This window comes from Sinocyclocheilus rhinocerous, unplaced genomic scaffold, assembly GCF_001515625.1.
Source record: "Sinocyclocheilus rhinocerous isolate Xijiao unplaced genomic scaffold, SAMN03320098_v1.1 scaffold561, whole genome shotgun sequence".
Classification (NCBI taxonomy): Eukaryota; Metazoa; Chordata; class Actinopteri; order Cypriniformes; family Cyprinidae; genus Sinocyclocheilus; species Sinocyclocheilus rhinocerous.
The window spans coordinates 1,182,328-1,202,346 of NW_015641041.1; the positions used below are offsets into that span (position 1 = coordinate 1,182,328).

The following is a 20,019-nucleotide window of genomic DNA, read 5'->3' on the forward strand; positions in this document are numbered from 1 at the left end:
ATTTGAGGATGTAAGCAAAATTTTAAATGTTATACATTTTGAATTATGTATTATAAACTGCTTGTTTTCCTCATTTGGATAAAAGCGTCTGCTAAATGAATAAATGTAAATAGATCAGTATTTTTTTTAGATGCAGAAAGTTGTCTTTTAGGGTTAATAATTATGACTAGCTTTATATAATAACAATAGATGTCTTCGCTAGGTGATGTGTGTTGTGTGTGTGTTTAGTTTCTTTCTATGACTGACTGTAAGGGTGTGGCTCAAGATGTTACGGCACTTTTCCAGATATGACTATGCCTGACTCGGAATATATCCACAGTGAATATTTGCTCATACTTCCTTTTTTTTAAAAACTAATATTACACTACCTCGGTGCTGCTTTCTGTTAAATTCTTCACCACACCCAGAGCAAAGGGTAAGTATGCAAAGTTATATTTTCTCATTTTCTGAATCTTTGTTTTTCATTATAAGACAGTTATTATCAAATAGTATTAGAGACATGCCCATTTTATCATCTATTTTCAATGGTTTGCTGTTATTTTTCATGATCAGTATTGTTGTTTATGGCATGTGATGCTTTTCCAAATGTCACCAGTTTATAGCTGTTTCCAATTGGATTAAAATCTTTAGAATCCTCAATTTAGAATCGCATTTAGAACTTTTTCTGTCTTACTGGTGATATTTGTGTTATCGTATAAGAGTATACTCACCTAAATCTATAGATTTTAATCAGGTTAGACGCCCTATTGAATTTCACAATGTTTTGTATGACTTTACAATGTTACGCTCTAGAGGTACTATATCATGTGATTTTCGAAACTAACAACTTTCAAACTGTTTTATGGTGATTTTGTCTACTGAAAGACTAAATATGTTTTGTCAGCTGAACTACTGGCCTCTTGTTAAACTACACTACAATCAATTGTACACACTGTACTTCTGTCCCTCACAGTCTCGTTTTCATTCCTGTTAAACATTAAACAGCGCTACACTGACTAATGGCTATTAATTCTTATTAATACCCGTTAAACATGCATAAACAAGTTCTTTACTCCCTATTAAATAAAAAAACCGATAATTTTCAGTAAACCGATTAGTCGAACAGCGCTGAGAAAAGTAACATGTACCACGTGACATCGCCGCTCATCCTTAGCACCGATCTAGACAATATTTTTCATATGATAAATGACACTGAGTAAATTTAATACCTAATTAATTTAAAGTACATCGTAAAAAGTTAAAACAGTAAAATAATTATTTTAGCAAGTTTCAGGCCGCTATGCCCCGCCCCGCCCCTTACAGACAATACTAATTTCCATTCTTCTCGCTCGTTCTGTTTCTGTGACTGAAGCCGCAGCGGAGCAGATGGCCGCGATTCCCACCAAACCGTCCGGACAGCCGGGCAAGATGAAGAAGGATGAGTCGCTGCTGGGAAAACTGGGGGGAACGTTAGTTCGCAAAAAGAAGCTGAAAGAAGGTAATGTTTTCCAGGATATTGTAACTTAAAGAAAAGGAGAAAATAATATATTTAGATGAGCACATCATGCCGTGATTGATTTTTATCGCTGTCCATGGTGTTGCACTTGATCAATATTCGAATTTATGAATCTATGAAAATGCTTCTTTTATTGCAGGATATTTAACCAATTGTATTATTTATATTAATATAAATAATTCTACTGGACTGGTGCAATGTTAGTTTTATAATGATTATGATTTACTCTTCTTATATCAGCATAACATAAGCTATATTGTGGTGTTGTTGTCTGGGACAGAAATATCCAGGTCAGGAGCTCAAGGTTATTCACATAAAAATGAGGTGGACTGCTTTGTCCTGTTTACTTATATTGTTTTAAACTCTCAAGAGTTAAAAATCTATCTATCTGCATTTTTGGTGAGTTATTTTGTATTTGTTATTTTGCATTTTTTGTATTTTAGTTTGTATTTTATTATGTATTTTCGATCAAACTCACCCCTTCCAGTCTCCATCTGTGTGAACAGCTGCACAGTAATGTTGTGTGTGTGTGTGTGTGTGTGTGTCATTGTGGAATAGAGTGGTTGTTGTGTTCTAACCTCCAGACAGTCACGCAGGAGTGACACGATGTGTTCAAGGCTCTTTAGTGACTCTTTTGTTCAGGAGGATGCTTTTTGGGAACTTTCAAAGAATCTTAATAGATTATTTAGTGCTTCAGTAAGTATTCAGCGCCATTGTAGCAGCCATGAAACGCTGAATTCTGGCCTGATAAAGTAAGATAAGCTTTGGCTGAAAGTCTGACGGTTATTTTGAGCTTGTGAATTCTGAATACTTTTGCAGTTTGAAGTGACTGCCCTGTTAAGTGGTTGATATAGTCTTTTGAGTGGGTGCCAGGGTGTTCTAAATGGTTGTTAGGGTGTTGCTATGGTGTTCAAATAGGTGTTTTCTGGTCAGTTGCTAAGGTGTTATGGATGGTTGTTAGGGTGTTTTGGCTGGTTGCTAGGGTGTTCTGAATAGTTGTTTGGGTGTTCTGTATGGTTGTCAGAGTGTTGCTAGGGTATTCTGGTTGGTTGTTAGGGTGTTACTAGGGTGTTTTGGCTATTTGATAGGGTGTTCAGGTTGGTTGTTAGGGTGTTGCTAGGGTTTTCTAAATGGCTGTTAGGGTGTTGCTAGGGTGTTCTGGCTGGTTGTTAGGATGTTGCATGGGTGTTCTGGATGGTGGTTAGGGTGTTACTAGGTTGTTTTGGCTGGTTACTAGGGTGTTTCAAAGGTGTTCTTAATAGTTGTTTGGGTGTTCTAGATGGTTGTTAGGGTGTTGCCAGGGTCTCTTGGCTGGTTGTTAAGGTGTTGCATGGGTGTTCTGGATTGTAGTTAGAGTGTTGCTAGGGTATTTTGGCTGGTTGTTAAGATGTTTCATGGGTGTTCTGGATGGTTTTTCGGGTGTTTTGACTGTTTGCTTGGTTGTACAGGTTGGTTGTTTGGGTGTTGCTAGGGTTTTCTGAATAGCTGTTAGGGTGTTGTGCTAGGATGTTCTGGCTGGTTGTTAAGATGTTTCATGGGTGTTCTGGATGGTTTTTCGGGTGTTGCTTGCTAGTGTGTTTGTTAAGGTGTTCTGGCTGGTTGTTAGGGTGTTGCTAGGGTTTTCTAAATGGTGTTAGGGTGTTTTGGCTGTTAGCTATGGTGTTCTGGTTGGTTGTTAGGGTGTAGCTAGGGTGTTTTGCCTGTTTGCTAGGGTGTTCTGGCTGGTTGTTAGGGTGTTGCTAGGGTTTTCTAAATGGTGTTAGGGTGTTTTGGCTGTTAGCTATGGTGTTCTGGTTGGTTGTTAGGGTGTAGCTAGGGTGTTTTGCCTGTTTGCTAGGGTGTTCTGGCTGGTTGTTAGGGTGTTGCCTGGGTCTTCTGGATGGTTTTTAGGGTGTCGTATGGGTGTTCTGGATGGTTGTTAGGGTGTTTCTAGGGTGCTTTGGCTGGATGCTAGGGTGTTCTGAATAGTTGTTTGGGTGTTCTGGATGGTTGTCAGAGTGTTGCTAGGGTATTCTGGTTGGTTGTTAGGGTGTTACTAGGGTGTTTTGGCTATTTGCTAGGGTGTTCAGGTTGGTTGTTAGGGTGTTGCTAGGGTGTTCTGGCTGGTTGTTAGGATGTTGCATGGGTGTTCTGGATGGTGGTTAGGGTGTTACTAGGTTGTTTTGGCTGGTTACTAGGGTGTTTCAAAGGTGTTCTTAATAGTTGTTTGGGTGTTCTAGATGGTTGTTAGGGTGTTGCCAGGGTCTCTTGGCTGGTTGTTAAGGTGTTGCATGGGTGTTCTGGATTGTAGTTAGAGTGTTGCTAGGGTATTTTGGCTGGTTGTTAAGATGTTTCATGGGTGTTCTGGATGGTTTTTCGGGTGTTTTGACTGTTTGCTTGGTTGTACAGGTTGGTTGTTTGGGTGTTGCTAGGGTTTTCTGAATAGCTGTTAGGGTGTTGTGCTAGGATGTTCTGGCTGGTTGTTAAGATGTTTCATGGGTGTTCTGGATGGTTTTTCGGGTGTTGCTTGCTAGTGTGTTTGTTAAGGTGTTCTGGCTGGTTGTTAGGGTGTTGCTAGGGTTTTCTAAATGGTGTTAGGGTGTTTTGGCTGTTAGCTATGGTGTTCTGGTTGGTTGTTAGGGTGTAGCTAGGGTGTTTTGCCTGTTTGCTAGGGTGTTCTGGCTGGTTGTTAGGGTGTTGCCTGGGTCTTCTGGATGGTTTTTAGGGTGTCGTATGGGTGTTCTGGATGGTTGTTAGGGTGTTTCTAGGGTGCTTTGGCTGGATGCTAGGGTGTTCTGAATAGTTGTTTGGGTGTTCTGGATGGTTGTCAGAGTGTTGCTAGGGTATTATGGTTGGTTGTTAGGGTGTTACTAGGGTGTTTTGGCTGGATGCTAGGGTGTTCTGAATAGTTGTTTGGGTGTTCTGGATGGTTGTCAGAGTGTTGCTAGGGTATTATGGTTGGTTGTTAGGGTGTTACTAGGGTGTTTTGGCTGGATGCTAGGGTGTTCTGAATAGTTGTCTGGGTGTTCTGGATGGTTGTTAGGTTGTTGCTAGGGGTTTCTGAATGGTTGCTAGAGTGTATTTGACTGGTTGCTAAGGTATCCTGGCTGCATGGTCTGTAATCAGAACTCTGCTGATTGGTGGATGTAGTTTGAAAACTCTAAGAGGAAATACAGTCATACATTTTTGATGAAAATTTGATGGTATGCTGGCAATTAGACAACAGACATTTAAGATCTGGAAATTTTCGAAGAGCCACAAAGATTTTATGTGTTGCAAAAAAACTTGAATATCTAATCCAGAATAGAATAGAATAGAATAGAATAGAATAAATTAGACAATGGACATTTAAGATCTGGAAATTTTCAAAGATCCATTAAGATTTTGTGTGTTGCAGAAAAACTTGAATATAGAGATGGTTGTTAGGTTGTTGCTAGGGGTTTCTGAATGGTTGCTAGAGTGTATTTGACTGGTTGCTAAGGTATCCTGGCTGCATGGTCTGTAATCAGAACTCTGCTGATTGGTGGATGTAGTTTGAAAACTCTAAGAGGAAATACAGTCATACATTTTTGATGAAAATTTGATGGTATGCTGGTCAAATGTCTTACAGATGAGTGACTTTAGTTAAGCAGTGATGCTGTTTTATGTACAAGAGTAAACATGACATTTATAGCGCCATCCAGAGGACATTTGTTAGAAAGAGTGGTTTGTTTTCTTCAGGAAAGTAGTAGCTGTTATGATTGACAGCAGCATTTCCCATCCCTGCTGTGCAGAAGCTGATATCAGAAAACCCTCTGATATAAGGATGTGTGTGAGTGTTTGTTTGTCTGCCAGGATGTTGACTTGCATATTATTGTGTGTGTATGAGTACAGATGTATGAGTACTGACAGATCTGGCTGTTGTTGCCTTCATTTGTTAAGTGTCCTCAGACGAGTTCAGAGCTTTGAGGAACATGGATCTCAGTAAGTTTCACTCTTGTCTATGTTTGTACATTGAGCATCAGTGACGTGTGGCTGTGTTTGTGTAGAGCTATCTGAGGTAAAGTGTTGCTATGTTAAAAATAGCTTTCATCAGAATGCAGAAGTCTAGTTTGTCATAATGGATAGTTTTCAGCTCCTAAAATACAATTCGGTTACGTCAGTGTTAATACACTGATTATGATGATAAAATGTGTGCTTATGAATGTAAAAAGTCATGGTGAAGGTATGAAATGATTGTTGTATTTCCTAAGGAGCATTTTTTTCACTTATATTAAGTTGGTTGGTTATCACCACTCAGTATTCTCAGATAACACTTAAAATGATTATTTTTAGAAATAAAAACAAAACAAAACATTTATTTTTAAAAATCAAAATATCAGCCAATTTGCTTTTATTGAAATTCAAATATTTTTTTAATTATGTTTTTCAAAAATGTTTATGCATTTTTTTGAGAAATGCTCTGGTCAAATTGCAATAATGGTTCAATGTTTCCGACAACAATGACTTTTTATTTTTTTTATAAGTATTTCATTATGTTAATTTTCACATATATTGGTCTTGTCAAACTAGTTTATCCCTGAAACAGCATTGAAACAGGATTGGCACAAAACTTTCAAATTTTGTCATATTAATTTTTTTAAATTAATATTAATGTTTTAATAATGTTTTCTGGTACAAATGACTGAAAGCATATAATCCAGAGATTAATGACGGGCAGTGTCTAATATGGAGACTAACTGGACAGTGTGTAATGCATGAAGTTTGGTTGACATGACACAATCATCTTCTCTCTGACATCTGAACTCTGTTACTCATCCGGTGTCCATTTCCCACTCCAGCATCCCAATGATCCCACAAATAAGTGCTGCTATATTTAAGAGCAACTCCATTCCTCTGACCGGACTGTTATTTTTGTCTGCTTTGTAATAAATAACTTTCCCCAAGACCTACAGACACACACACACACACACACACACACTGCTGACAAACACTGCAGTGAGTGTGTATTGATTTCTCAGGGAAGTGTTTGTTGTGTCGTGTCAGTGTAGCCACTGCACTTGCTGATCAGCAGCTTTTTACTAATTAATTTGAACGTGAGAAATCAGCTTTGAGAGCAGATTGATGACTTCCTGAAAAGACCTAATTTATTAAATTAATGTCGTCATTCATCAGAACTGCAGAACTGTTAATATATAACATAAATCAATAATCTAAATGTCTCAGTGACCTTACATATCTAATCCATTATAGAATAGAATAGAATAGAATTAGACAACACACCTCCAAGATCTGGAAGTCTTCGAAGATCCATGAAGATTTCATGTGTTACAGAAAAACTTGAATATTTAATGCAGAATAGAATAGAATAGAATCAATTAGACAACAGACATTTAAGATCTGGAAATTTTCGAAGAGCCACAAAGATTTTATGTGTTGCAAAAAAACTTGAATATCTAATCCAGAATAGAATAGAATAGAATAGAATAGAATAAATTAGACAATGGACATTTAAGATCTGGAAATTTTCAAAGATCCATTAAGATTTTGTGTGTTGCAGAAAAACTTGAATATAGGATTATAGAATAGAATAGAATTAATTACACAACACAAATCAAATATCTGGAAACCTTTGAACATTAAGAGTTCATGTGTTGCATGAAAAATTTGAATGTCTAATCCAACGTAGAATAGACTAGAATATTAAGACCAAAAATTCTATTTTATTGTGCTCGATAAAAAAATTTAAGACAGATGTACAATATTATAAAAAGCAGAGGTGTATCGTCTCTCCATCAAGTGTTATTCAGGTTAGTCCCTCATTAGTGTGCTCATCATACAGTCACATGTTGCGTCTATAAGACTCCATAAGAGTGGAGTGTAGAGCAGCCTCTCGTCCTCATTGAAACAAGAGCAGTGAGGGTGGGGGCTTTCAAAGGGACAGAAATAACACGAATTATAGAATAGAATAGAATTAATTACACAACACAAATCAAATATCTGGAAACCTTTGAACATTAAGAGTTCATGTGTTGCATGAAAAATTTTAATGTCTAATCCATTGTAGAATAGACTAGAATATTAAGACTGGTTAGTCCCTCATTAGTGTGCTCATCATACAGTCATGTTGCATCTATAAGACTCCATAAGAGTGGAGTGTAGAGCAGCCTCTCGTCCTCATTGAAACAAGAGCAGTGAGGGTGGGGGCTTTCAAAGGGACAGAAATAACATGTGATGACGCGGGTGCGACTGCTGTAGCCACACTGACGGCCTTACTCACTCACACTCACACTCACACTCACACACACACACACACACACACACACACTCGCACTCGCCACCGAGACTCACTGCAGGACATTAGCAGGATTCAGCGCTGTTTAACGGGACATGGCTGGTCTACTGTGTGGAACGAAGAAAAGAAAGCAAGGTAGACTTTGGGCTGTTTTATAGTGCAGCAGTTTAATAGATCTTAATTAAATGAATGCAGATGTATGTTGCCATGTTAGATTTACATGTTAAATATTTGATATAAAATTAAATATACTTATGTATGAATACACATGCTTTTGCAATCATACACTGAAACATTATTATAAAATATTATAGTATTTATTATATAGGGAATGATTGTGTTACGTAATAATAATAGAATAGTTTTGATAGCAGGTCTGTTTGGTACACAAGAACCTGTAGAGTGTGTGCATGTTCACTATGGTTAGCAGTTAGTACATGGCTATTTTAGGGTGTTTTTCATTCAAAAGTATGGTTCAATGATGTAATATCTTTTAATTAATGTACATTTTATATTATAGATTTACATTGTAAATATCTAATACAATATACAATATTTTTTATCTCTGAATATATATGCCTTTGTAAACACACTAGCATTATCGTAATATTACAGTATTTATACTATTTATTATATTAAGACTATTTTATATATATTATCATATAATGTTTCTTATAAGAAACACTTATAATGTATATATGTATATAACAATTATATTTTATAAATACATATATACAGTATTTAATATAAATGAAAATGCATTTGTTTATGAATATATGTATGGTCAGTATATATAGTATTTATTATTGTGTAGTATTTAATACACAATATTAGCATTGATCACTATAAATAGCTTCTGTTCCTAGAGGATTTATTTCTGTATGTGAAACATGGACGGAACTGTAATCCTAAAAAAATGAGGCATGTTTCATGGTGCACAAGAGGGGAAATGCACAATTAGGATGAAAAGCAGAAGCGTAAATCTTGCAGGAAATGCAGATTTGGCTTAAGATGCTGGATGCTCTGTAGATCTGCAGGGTGGATGAAGAACTGTCGATGTGAAACTGTCCCTCTGGACCTTAAATGTTTATATGAGTTTCCACTTACATGGGGGGTTGATGACAAAACATGAATGACACTTTTATTATCCTCTTAAAGTCATTTTTCGACTGTACTGTTGACAGGAAGAAAAAGCAATCTGTTAGGATTCTCATTCATCTTAAAGGGATAGTTCACCCAAAAATGAAAATTCAGTAGTTGTTTACTCACCCTAAAGTTGTTCTAGACCTGTATGAGTTTGTTTCTTCAACTGAACACAATATATATTTTGAAGAATGTTGGTAACCAAACAGTTTCTGGACCATATTGACTTTCATTGTATGTATATGTATGTATGTATTTATTCATTCATTCATTCCATACTATGGAAGTTAATGGGGACCAGCAACTGCAACGGTTACCCACATTCTTCAAAATATCGGAAATAATATTTTAACATTTTATTGCAGGTAGTTGCCAAAGTTTATTTTAAGTACTAAAATAACTAAAACTACATAAATGAAAACTAAAAACTATATTAAAAAATATACCTAAAATTCAAATTAAAACAGAAAATATGAAAATAAAATCTAAATTAAAATATTAACAAAAACTATGATAGTACATCAATGATACTAAAATAACACTGCCTCAGTGATAGTTTCCTGTATGATTTGAATTCAGCTTTCTATCCTTATAATGTCAAAAGGAAAAGTATAAGTTCATTTTACACTTTTAAGAGTCTCCAAAGGTCATTTGATGGCAGTAAAAACTTCTACTATAATATATTGAAATATTAGAAATATATGTAGCTTGCAAACTATTTTATTATCAGAATACATGGCTGTTTTCTGGGTCCAGACTCCAGTTGGTGTAGTTACAGCTTCTACCACCAGCGGCTTACTGCTAACCATGCTAGCCAGTCAATGCTAACCAGAATAAAGTGATGATAGGTCTGTGTGCAGTTTTACACTCAGACATCAGTATTAAAATCTTATTCAAATCAGTCATATTTTTCACGTAAATGTTAATTTTCAGCATCATTACTCCATCCTTCAGAAATCATTCTAATATGCTGATTTGCTGCTCAAGAAACATTTCTTACTATCAATGTTGAAAACAGTTTTTGCTGTTTAATATTTTTGTGGAAACTGATACTTTTTTTTTTGGATTCTTTGATGAATGGAAAGTTCAAAAGAACAGCATTTATTTGAAATAGAAATTTCTTGCAACATTATTAATGTCTTCACTGTCATTTTTGATGCATTTAATGCATCCTTGCTGACTCTGTATGTGTTGGTGTGGGTGTGTGGCATACAGGAGGAACTCTTTCTGATGGTTGGATTCGACCCTGATGACTGTTTGCATTTAAGAGGAAGTGCACTAAACTGAGGCTGTTTTCCATAGAACGAGAGGTCAAGTCACATTATAAATTAACTGTAATAAACTGACAGAGGAAGAGAGAGAGAGAGTCACTCATGAATCAGCTGATTAGGCTAATTAATTGAAACGGCAGTGAGTTACGTGATATTATCCACTCTGCCTGTCACAGATATTTTCCTGAAACAATGCAGACAATCATAGGAACCCTTACTGTGTACCATGGTTGCTTGATATTTACCATGGTATTGAATTAATACTATATTCCAAGGTACTTCAATAGTATTATCATGGTACATGTCCTAGATAGAAAATATGGTGCTTATGATGCTTTAGTCGTCTTCTTTTGTCTTCTTAGTGAGTGACCTTCAGGAAGATGGTAAGAACGCCATCAACGCCCCCCTACTGCACACCGACCCAGAGCTGCTCCCTGAGGACACGCTGCTTGGTAACATTTGACTTCTTCTCATCCATTAAACCCAATGTAATGTCTCACTCCTCCACTAGTGGTCAGAATAGAGGGCTGTAGTGATGCCGTATATGTGTAAGTTAGCATCACCCTAGTTCCATTGGCTTTTAGATTATTCCAGAAAACATGCTCACAAAAGTTTATGATTTCAATCTTCACAAATGAACACAACTTTCACTTTCAACGATCGTATACGCAAATCGTATACGATCGTAAGATGCAAAAAGCCAAACATATGGTATAAATGAACTACACTACGGTCTCAGGACTTCAGCGTCACCACCACTAAGCTTCTTACAACCCTTGTAGTCTTCATTTAAAAATTGTTCACTGACATTTTGAGTTAGAATAGTAAGCAAGAACGTGATTATAAACAGAAGGCTTTGAAAGCGATTAGTGAGTAGAGATGTCCCCAACAACCTCTATAGTCCCATTTAGACACGTTTGATCTTTTTCAAGACGAGTAAAAGCTTTAAAAAAAAAAATCACAAGGAGGTATTACTGATTGTGTTAAAAGAATAGTTCACCCAAAAATTACAAGTTTGCTGAAAATGTTCTCACCCTCAGACCATCCAAGATGTAGATGAGTTTGTTTCTTCATCAGATTTGGAGAAATGTAGCATTGCATCACTTGCTCAGCAATGGATCCTCTGCAGTGAATGGGTGCCGTCAGAATGAGAGACCAAACAGCTGATAAAAACATCACAATAATCCACAAGTAATCCACACCAATCCAGTCCATCAGTTAACGTCTTGTGAAACAAAAAGCTGCATGTTTGTAACAAACAAATCTTTCAGTAAGACATTTAAACTTTAAACGGTCGCTTCTGGCCAAAATATGAGTCCATAATCCATAATATCGCTTCCTCCAGTGAAATGTCCATCCCCTGTTGTCCTCTCACATCAAAATACACGCACATATTTGTTTAGAATTTTTGACTATTTTCACTTTTAAATGGTGCTTAATCTGAGCATATTTCTCTCCTGATTCAGAAGAGATGACTTGTATTTTAGCTGGAAGCAACTGTTTAAAGTTAAAAACATCGTAATAATGGATTTGTTTCTTACAAACATGCAGCTTTTTGTTTCACTAGACGTTAATTGATGGACTGGAGTGCTGTGGATTATTGTGATGTTTTTATCAGCTGTTTGGACTCTCATTCTGACGGCACCCATTCACTGCAGAGCATCCACTGGTGAGCAAGTGATACATTGCTACATTTCTCCAAATCTGCTCCCATGAAGAAACAAACTTGAATGGCCTGAGGGTGAGTATATCTTCAGCAAATATTCATTTTTTTGTGTCTGTTTTTATTCTCTTACTTAAGAATTTAAAGAGAAACATCTGAGATAAAGCTGGCACTTAAGCAGTGCATTACTAAGAACTCCTAAACCGTAGTGTTGGGTGTGGAGGACACTTCCCATTTCCTCCATGTCTCTTACTCACCCTGGTTTCTGAGTAAGACAGCTGGTGAAATGCACCCACACCCAAGACCAACCTAATTGTCTTTTAAAAAAAACAGTGTGTTAAAGAGTTTCTTCTTTCTTCCTTGATTTTTGCAGAGGAAAATGCAGAGAGGACCATTCTAGACCCCACGTCCAGAGAAGACCTCAATTTTAAAGACCTTCAGAAGGTACAAAACGCCTTTTCTGACTGCTTACAGTAACATTTCAGAATTAATGCCGTGGAAAAGAAAAACAGAAATGGCAGATGAAGACAGTAACGCCAATGGAACTTTAAATTTGACATTAAAATCTGTTTAGTCAGCGCCCTCTACAGTTTTACTGTAGACTATGGCATTCATTAATATTTTAAATAAGCTTTTATTTTTATACTAGTAATTATCATTTCAATTTAAGTATTGGTCATTTAATGTTTAATTTTAGTAATTTTGTTATGTGCTTTTGTAATTTTATTAGTTTATATATATATATATATATTTCTATTAAACTGTAATTTATTTTTCAGTTTTAATTGTAGTAATTTTAACTTAAACATATCATTTCAGTTAGTTGCCAAGGCAGCATTTCTAATTTTTTAACATTTCTATTTTTTTAGTTTCCTCTAATATTTATATTATATAAATACTATATATATTTTATTTTATTTCAGTTTACGAAAATATTTTTTAAAAATAGTTTTAGTTTTAGTTTGCAGTAACAACAATGCCTAGACTCTAACATGGAGTGAAAAATGTTGAAGATTAAGCAGTAAATAACAGTAAATACCTTAACAGAAATCACAAATGATAATAAAAAAAACTATCACACCCATCCAATTAGAGTGAACATCTGGGCTGCTAAGCCACGCCCATTTTGCATAATTACCATTCTACCCACTGATCCTTATTCTCTCTTCCTCTCAGGTTCTCATTGACTGGATCAACAGTGAACTTGAGGAGGACCGAATCATCGTGAAAGACCTTGAAGAAGATCTGTATGATGGACAGGTGCTGCAGAAACTGTTCGGTAAGACAAAGAACTTTCCCTTCATATTTCTCGTGTTCATCGTCTGTTTTGGCATTTTGCTGTGGTATTTTCAGTGTAGTGAGGGTGTTCTGTGTGTGTCGTCTCCTTCAGAGAAGCTGTCGGGTCATAAGCTAAATGTGGCAGAGGTGACGCAGTCAGAGATCGGACAGAAGCAGAAACTGCAGACGGTTCTAGAGGCTGTTAATGGAGTTCTCAGACCGCTGGACTGGAACACCGAGTGGAGTGTCGACTGTGAGCGCTGAAACACACTCGCATTTAAAGGGACAGTTCACCCAAAAATAAGACTTAAATTGTACCAGGGTTATTATAGTTAACTAAAACCAAAACTATTAAAAACATTTTTGTTAACTGGTATAAAGCTAAAATGAAATGGGCAAGTAACTGACATAAGTTTAAGTTAAAAAATTGCTAACTGTAAATAAATAAAAACTAAAACGGAAATGCAAAGAAAAATAAATTAAACCTATATAGTAATATTAAAAAACCCTTATAACTAATACTAATGACAAAGAGCACGTAACACAATTACAAAAAAAGTTACTAAATGAAAATATAAAAACAAAAGTGAATTCAAAATATTAATAAAAACCATTATAGTATATACAGTAAATAATACGAAACAATTCTAAAATAACATGACTTTTTCCCATTCTTATTGGTTAAATGAAATATTATGAAAACAAATATATATGTATATTACTAACTGGAGATGAATAAAAACTAAAACTTAAATCTAAATAGTAATATTAAAAAAACCTAATACTAATGACGAAAGCACATACCATTTTTACAAATTTAACTAAAATGAAAATTGTAAATATTAATATTGTTTTTAGCAAATAAACAATATACTAAATAATACTAAAATAACATGACCTTTTTCCATTCTTAATGGTTAAATAAATATTATGAAAACAAATATATATGTATATATAACTAACTGGAAATAAATAAAAACTAATCCTGAAAAAGAAATAAAAATAAACCTAAATAGTAATAGATATAAAACTAATATTAATGACAAAAGCATATAACAAAATTACTAACTGGAATAAAATTATAATATAAAAAAAAGCTATTAATTAAATATTATGAAAACAAACATATATGTATATATGTATTATTATTACGTGTAACATGCACTTATAAATTGTGCACAAGAGACCTTTATTAAGAAAGTAAATTGAGTCCATTTTGATTTTAATTAAATGAATCTTTAAATACATTATCAAAAATAAAGAAATGTTTATTGTTGATGTTAAGTCTCTGTCTCTTCCTCAGCAATCCACTCTAAGAACCTGGTGTCCATCGTGTACCTGCTGCTGGCGCTGGCCATCTACTACGCGGCTCCTATCCGCTTACCTGAGCATGTGTCCATCAGGGTGATCGTGGTCAAGGTACGACGAGTTTATTAAAGTGTGATATTGAACATTATATCAAATAAGTTCAGCCTAATTACAGAGGTTTGTGTTTGTCTCAGAAAAAAGAGGGAATCCTTCAGACTGCTCATGTGACCAAACAACTCACAAGTACCACAACAGAGTAAGACGCTCCAATGTGGCCATCTAGTAGTGGTGAAAGATGATTTTAACACAGAAAAGTAGCTTTTGTATTTTGAATGTGTGATCTGATGCTGACTTTGTGTTCACTGTTTCCAACAGAATGATGATCGGAAGATCAGGTGAGTATTCACCAAGCAGCAACCTCCCGCACTCTCTCTTGTGAAGCCAACACGGAAGTGACTTAAACTGTAATTCGTCAACTGGACGCTAGAGGCTGGCTGCAAAAGGGAGTCAATCCCATAGACTCCCCATGTTAAAATGCCCAATTTTACAGCAGAAAAAAACACGTTTACAGCCTGGTTCAAAAAATGATTTTGGTCTATATAGCTAATTTTGCCCTTCATGACAACTGTGAGGGGGGTGAATTTTTTTAATAACTCATCCGTTTAAACTACATTAAGCCTTAAAGTTCTGCATAATTAAGGGCGTGGCCACTTGAGTGACAGGTGGATTGCCGCTGCTGTCACCGGCGTCGAGCTAGGTGGGCGAGGTTTCAGCAGCCAGCTCCCGCCTCTTTGCCTATTTTCGATTATCCGGGAGTGATGTGCGGTGACTCGCTGCCAAAATGGCGATAGCCGGCTCCGCCTACTTTAGGCTTCAAAAACGCTCTTCAGAAAACTACGGTTGACGTCATGGACACTACGTCCATGTTTTTATACAGTCTATAGTATTCACACACATTTTCATGTTTTTCCTTAAGGATCATACAGAGGTCTAGTTTTTGGAAAATTGTAGCTGGTTCATTGCTGGTCCAAGGTGGTTTACCAGCCGTAATCTGCTTGATCAAGGTGATCTGACAGATTGAAACCAGTGTAGTCCAGCTAATCAACCATCTAGACCAGCTATATGTATAAAATGGCCTGTTTTATTCAAGTAGAACCTATAAAACTAGTGAACATCAGGAGTTGGTTTTATCTGGAATTTCCACAAATGTATTATGATGGTTTGTATGTTTTTAAAAAAATGGTCTAAAAACAGTTTATTTTATTGTCATTTGCAGAACGTGATGCTTTTGACACGTTATTGGATCACGCACCTGACAAACTGAACGTAGTGAAAATGGTAAGAACTGGATTCGGACGGGACAAGAACTTCTGTGCGATGGTACTGATTATTATCCAAAATTAACCTTCAATGTCTTTTTCTTCAGTCGCTGATTACATTTGTGAATAAACACTTGAACAAACTGAACCTGGAGGTGACGGAGCTGGAATCACAGGTATAAACATCATCTGTTAACTCTCACACAGATCTTTACAATCAAAACCGCTTAAAAACCACTTCATGTGTGTGTGTGTGGGAAGTTTGCAGATGGTGTCTATCTGGTGTTGCTGATGGGATTGTTAGAAAATTACTTTGTGCCGCTGTACAACTTCTACCTCACGCCTGAAAGCTTTGAACAGAAGGTAAGTGTGCGATAGGGTGGTCTATTATGGACTGGTGAGGTCTGAAGCGGACTGAATTGTTCTGTTGGGGTCGAATGAAGTCTAATGGAGCTAGATGTGGACTTGAGTCTGATATGGTGCATTTTGGTCTGATGTAGGCTGATGTGGTTTGATGAGGTATTCAATGAATACAAATCAGACCTCATCAAACCACATCAGCCTACATCAGACCAAAATACACCATATCAGACCACATCAAACCATTATCAGACCTTATCAGATTTCATGATTTCACACACAGACCACATCAGTCTCATTAGATGAATAGTATTTATAAAGTTTGATTGGGTCTGATGTGGACTTAAGTCTTAAGGGGAAGTCGTGACCTAATGGTTAGAGAGTCGGACTCATAACCCAAAGGTTGTGGGTTCGAGTCTCGTACCGGCAGGGATTGTTGGTGGGGGGAGTGAATGTACAGCGCTCTCTCACACCTTCAATACCACGACCACTTACAGTGTCTGATGCGGTTTGATTTGTTTTCAGATACCTCATTCAATTGCATCAGACCCTGTCAGACTTCATGAATCCACATCAGACTACATCAAACAACACCATACTAGACCACATCAGAACCAATCAGACTTCATGAATGCTGTTCAGACTATTATCAGACCACATCAATCTCGATGAGTCAACGTCAGACGAATAGTATTTATGAAGTCTGATGTGGACTTGAGTCTAATGTGAAATCATTAAGTCTGACAGGGTCTGATGTGGCTTGATGAGGACAGGTTTATTTTCAAATGCCTTATTAGAAGTGCATCATGCCCTGTGACATTATGAATCCACATCAGACTACATCAAACCACATCACAGCATATCAGACCACATTAGACTAAACAAGTCCACATCAGTCAATTAGTATTTATGGAGTCTCATATGGTTTGATGTGGACTTGCTGATATGTTCTTATGTGGACTTGAGTCTAATGTGCAGTCATTAAATCTGACAGGGTCTGATGTAGTTTGATGAAGTCTGGTTTGTTTTAAAATACCTCATTAAACTGCATCATACCCTGTCAGACTTTAAGAATCCACATCAGACTGCATCAAACCACATCACAACATATCAGACCACATTAGACTAAGCAAGTCCACATCAAAACTTATCAGAGCCAGTCTGATTACATTGTAAATACTTCTTAACGAGTCTGTGGTCTGATGTGGACTCGTGAAGTCTGATGGAATCTGATGCGGTTTGATGTGGTCTGATGCGGGCTTCTTAAGTCTGATTATGTGGTGGTTATGGAATCCTTAAGGCATTAAACTCACAATTACCTGAGCTTTTCTATTTTATAACATATAAAACCGTTTTTTGTTACTAATTACTAAAGAAAAGATTGCTAGAGTGCTTTTCTCTCTGTTTTTCTCTAGGTGCATAATGTCGCATTTGCTTTTGAGCTCATGCAAGATGGTGGATTACAGAAACCCAAAGCACGACCAGAAGGTACCAGAAAAATCAGTGCCAGCAATGTTACATCAGCGACAACCTTTAGCCATCATAACAGACTAGCGCATTGTCTGCACCTGTTCGTGGTGTTACCCACATTATCCACTAGATGGAGATGTTCCTCAATTGATGCAGCACACTGTACTTCCCCTGATGACTCTCACTAAACATACTGTGTTCCTTCACAATGACAGGTAACATATTCAAGCCCCTGTCTGTTTAACAGCGAATCTGTTGTTTGTGTCCTGCAGACGTGGTGAACTTGAATCTGAAGTCAACACTCAGGGTGCTTTACAACCTTTTCACCAACTACAAGAACTCAGAGTAACACTGAAAGCGATGCGAGGAAGGTTGCTACATGCCTCATTGACGCCAGGATGTCTGCGCTCACACATCTCTGGTGTTACTTTTGTACATAAGAATGACATATTTTGTATTATTTGGCTTATTTATGCCCAGAATCGAATGTATCCAGCCTTAATGATGCATCAGTGTAGCAGCTCATTAAAATATTTTATTTTTCTCACATTTGACTTACGCAAACAAGGCCTGCCACTGCTTTAAGCACTACACCGGAATGACTTTTTGTCCTGGAATGCACTGTGTATTTTATTCTAATAGAAATGCTGTAATTATTTCAAATAAACAAGGACTTTCTACATTCTGGAATGAATTCATTTTGACATTTTGACTCTGAATTTGAACAGAGGGTCTTGATGGTCTTTTTTTTAATCAAAATAAGCAGTTGAGTATCACGTCTTCATACACAGAATTATTCACACTTAAAAACCTTGGTCCATATAAATATTTAACCTTCATGCGTCTCACACAGGTTTAAAGATTCATTTGAGGGTGTGATTCATTATGACAGACCTACACTGTACCTTTAATTTATTTAGGGCTGTTTGCTACAAGAAGCATCATTATAAGTATTGCTCACGCCTAGTGTTATAGATTTGCAACAGCCAAATGATACATATTAAACTTGTAACTTTCTGAGTTTGTGCTGGAGACAGTAGTGATTCAAATTCTGGGGTTCAATGATGTCCTATTATAGAATATTGGGGTTGGGTTAATTTGACTTTGGCCAATAAGCAACCTCCATAGAAACACATTACCAATAAATCTGAACACCCATGCAATGTCCTGGCAACCACCTACAAAACCCAAGAAATTACACAGCAACACCCCAGAAACCACCTAGAGCACTGTACCAACCATATAGCAACTCCCTAGCAACCATCCAGAACACTTCAGCAACTGCATAACAATACCTTAGCCACCACTGGCAACACTCTAGCAAGCACCTAGAACACCTAAGCAACCACATGGCATCATGTAAGAACACTCAGAACACCTTAGCAACCGTGTATCAATGCCCTGGCAACCACACAGCAACTACACACACAGTACCTTACAAACCGCATAGCAACTCCCTAGCAACCATCCAGAATGATACCAACCACAGAAAATATCCAGGCATGTAGTTTGAGTGGTTATTAAACTCAGACCATCTTAGCAACTGCATAGCATTCATATAACAACAACACAGCAATGTCCTAACAACCACCGCACAACACCCAAACAACTGCATATCAACACTCGAGTAACCACCTAGAACTCTCAACAAACCGCATAGCAACATAATAACAGACAGTCTGAAAACCTAAGCAATGTCCGGGCAATCAAAAAAGCAACACCATAGCAACCACCCAGATAACCCTACCAACTGCATAGCAACTCCCTAAAAACCATCCAGAACACCTCAGCAACTGAATAACAATACCTTAGCAACCACCCAGAATACTGAAGCAATCAGTGATTGAGTCTGAGTTGTTATTAGACTCGGACTGTCTTAGCAACTGCATAACAGCTCACTAAAATCAGAACTCATAAGGGACCCTACAGCAACACCCTGGCAACCAACTTACAGCACTCAAGCAACCACATAGCAACCCTCTAGCAAACACCTAAGCAACTGCATAGCATCATGTAAGAACACTCAGAACACCTTAGCAACCACATAGCAGCATTCTAACCAACCACTCAGAACACCTTAACAACAGGCGACTGCCTAACAACACCCTAGCTAGTTTTGCATGGGCAAACACCATTCTCATTTTCTTGGGAATACGTAAACCGTAGTTTCCAGTCTGATTGTATCTCTCAGAGTGACGCAGAATGTAAACACATCAACAGATGGGTGAGTCTGAATCTAAATAACCCTGTTGTTTTCAGATGCTCCTTTGAGGGTCTTTTTTTCAGTTGTTTGTGCTGAATTCAAACTTGCGTTTAATGGGGGAATTCATTGGGATGGTAACCATGGTAACCATCCGGCCCAAATTACCTCTGGTTTTTCTAGTCAAAGGGAGGCGTTCTCTCCATCACAGTAAGAGAGTGGAAAATATATGCAATTGTTGCTCTCAAACCTGGAGCAT

General features: G+C 36.9%; 1 protein-coding gene across 1 annotated transcript; it reads left to right on the forward strand.

The window, feature by feature from the left end:
* Nucleotides 1-186: 186 nt before the first annotated feature.
* LOC107754387 (beta-parvin-like) lies at nt 187-18,228 on the forward strand. Its single transcript, XM_016570804.1, has 14 exons — nt 187-415; nt 1,352-1,477; nt 10,525-10,614; nt 12,199-12,269; nt 13,002-13,104; nt 13,216-13,356; nt 14,407-14,522; nt 14,606-14,667; nt 14,787-14,806; nt 15,688-15,749; nt 15,838-15,906; nt 15,992-16,093; nt 17,506-17,578; nt 17,833-18,228. Exons 2-14 carry the CDS (start codon nt 1,366-1,368, stop codon nt 17,907-17,909), a joined length of 1,098 nt encoding a protein of 365 aa, XP_016426290.1. The 5' UTR covers nt 187-415; nt 1,352-1,365; the 3' UTR covers nt 17,910-18,228.
* The last annotated feature ends 1,791 nt before the right edge of the window (nt 18,229-20,019 follow it).

What these genes read in the sequence shown, in the direction of transcription:
- LOC107754387 (XM_016570804.1), top strand. Translation starts at nt 1,366, where the DNA reads ATGGCCGCGATTCCCACCAAACCGTCCGGACAGCCGGGCAAGATGAAG. An exon ending in CTCACAAGTACCACAACAGA is followed by an intron (nt 14,668 to 14,786) that starts GTAAGACGCTCC and finishes TGTTTCCAACAG; the next exon opens with AATGATGATCGGAAGATCAG. An exon ending in AACTGAACGTAGTGAAAATG is followed by an intron (nt 15,750 to 15,837) that starts GTAAGAACTGGA and finishes CTTTTTCTTCAG; the next exon opens with TCGCTGATTACATTTGTGAA.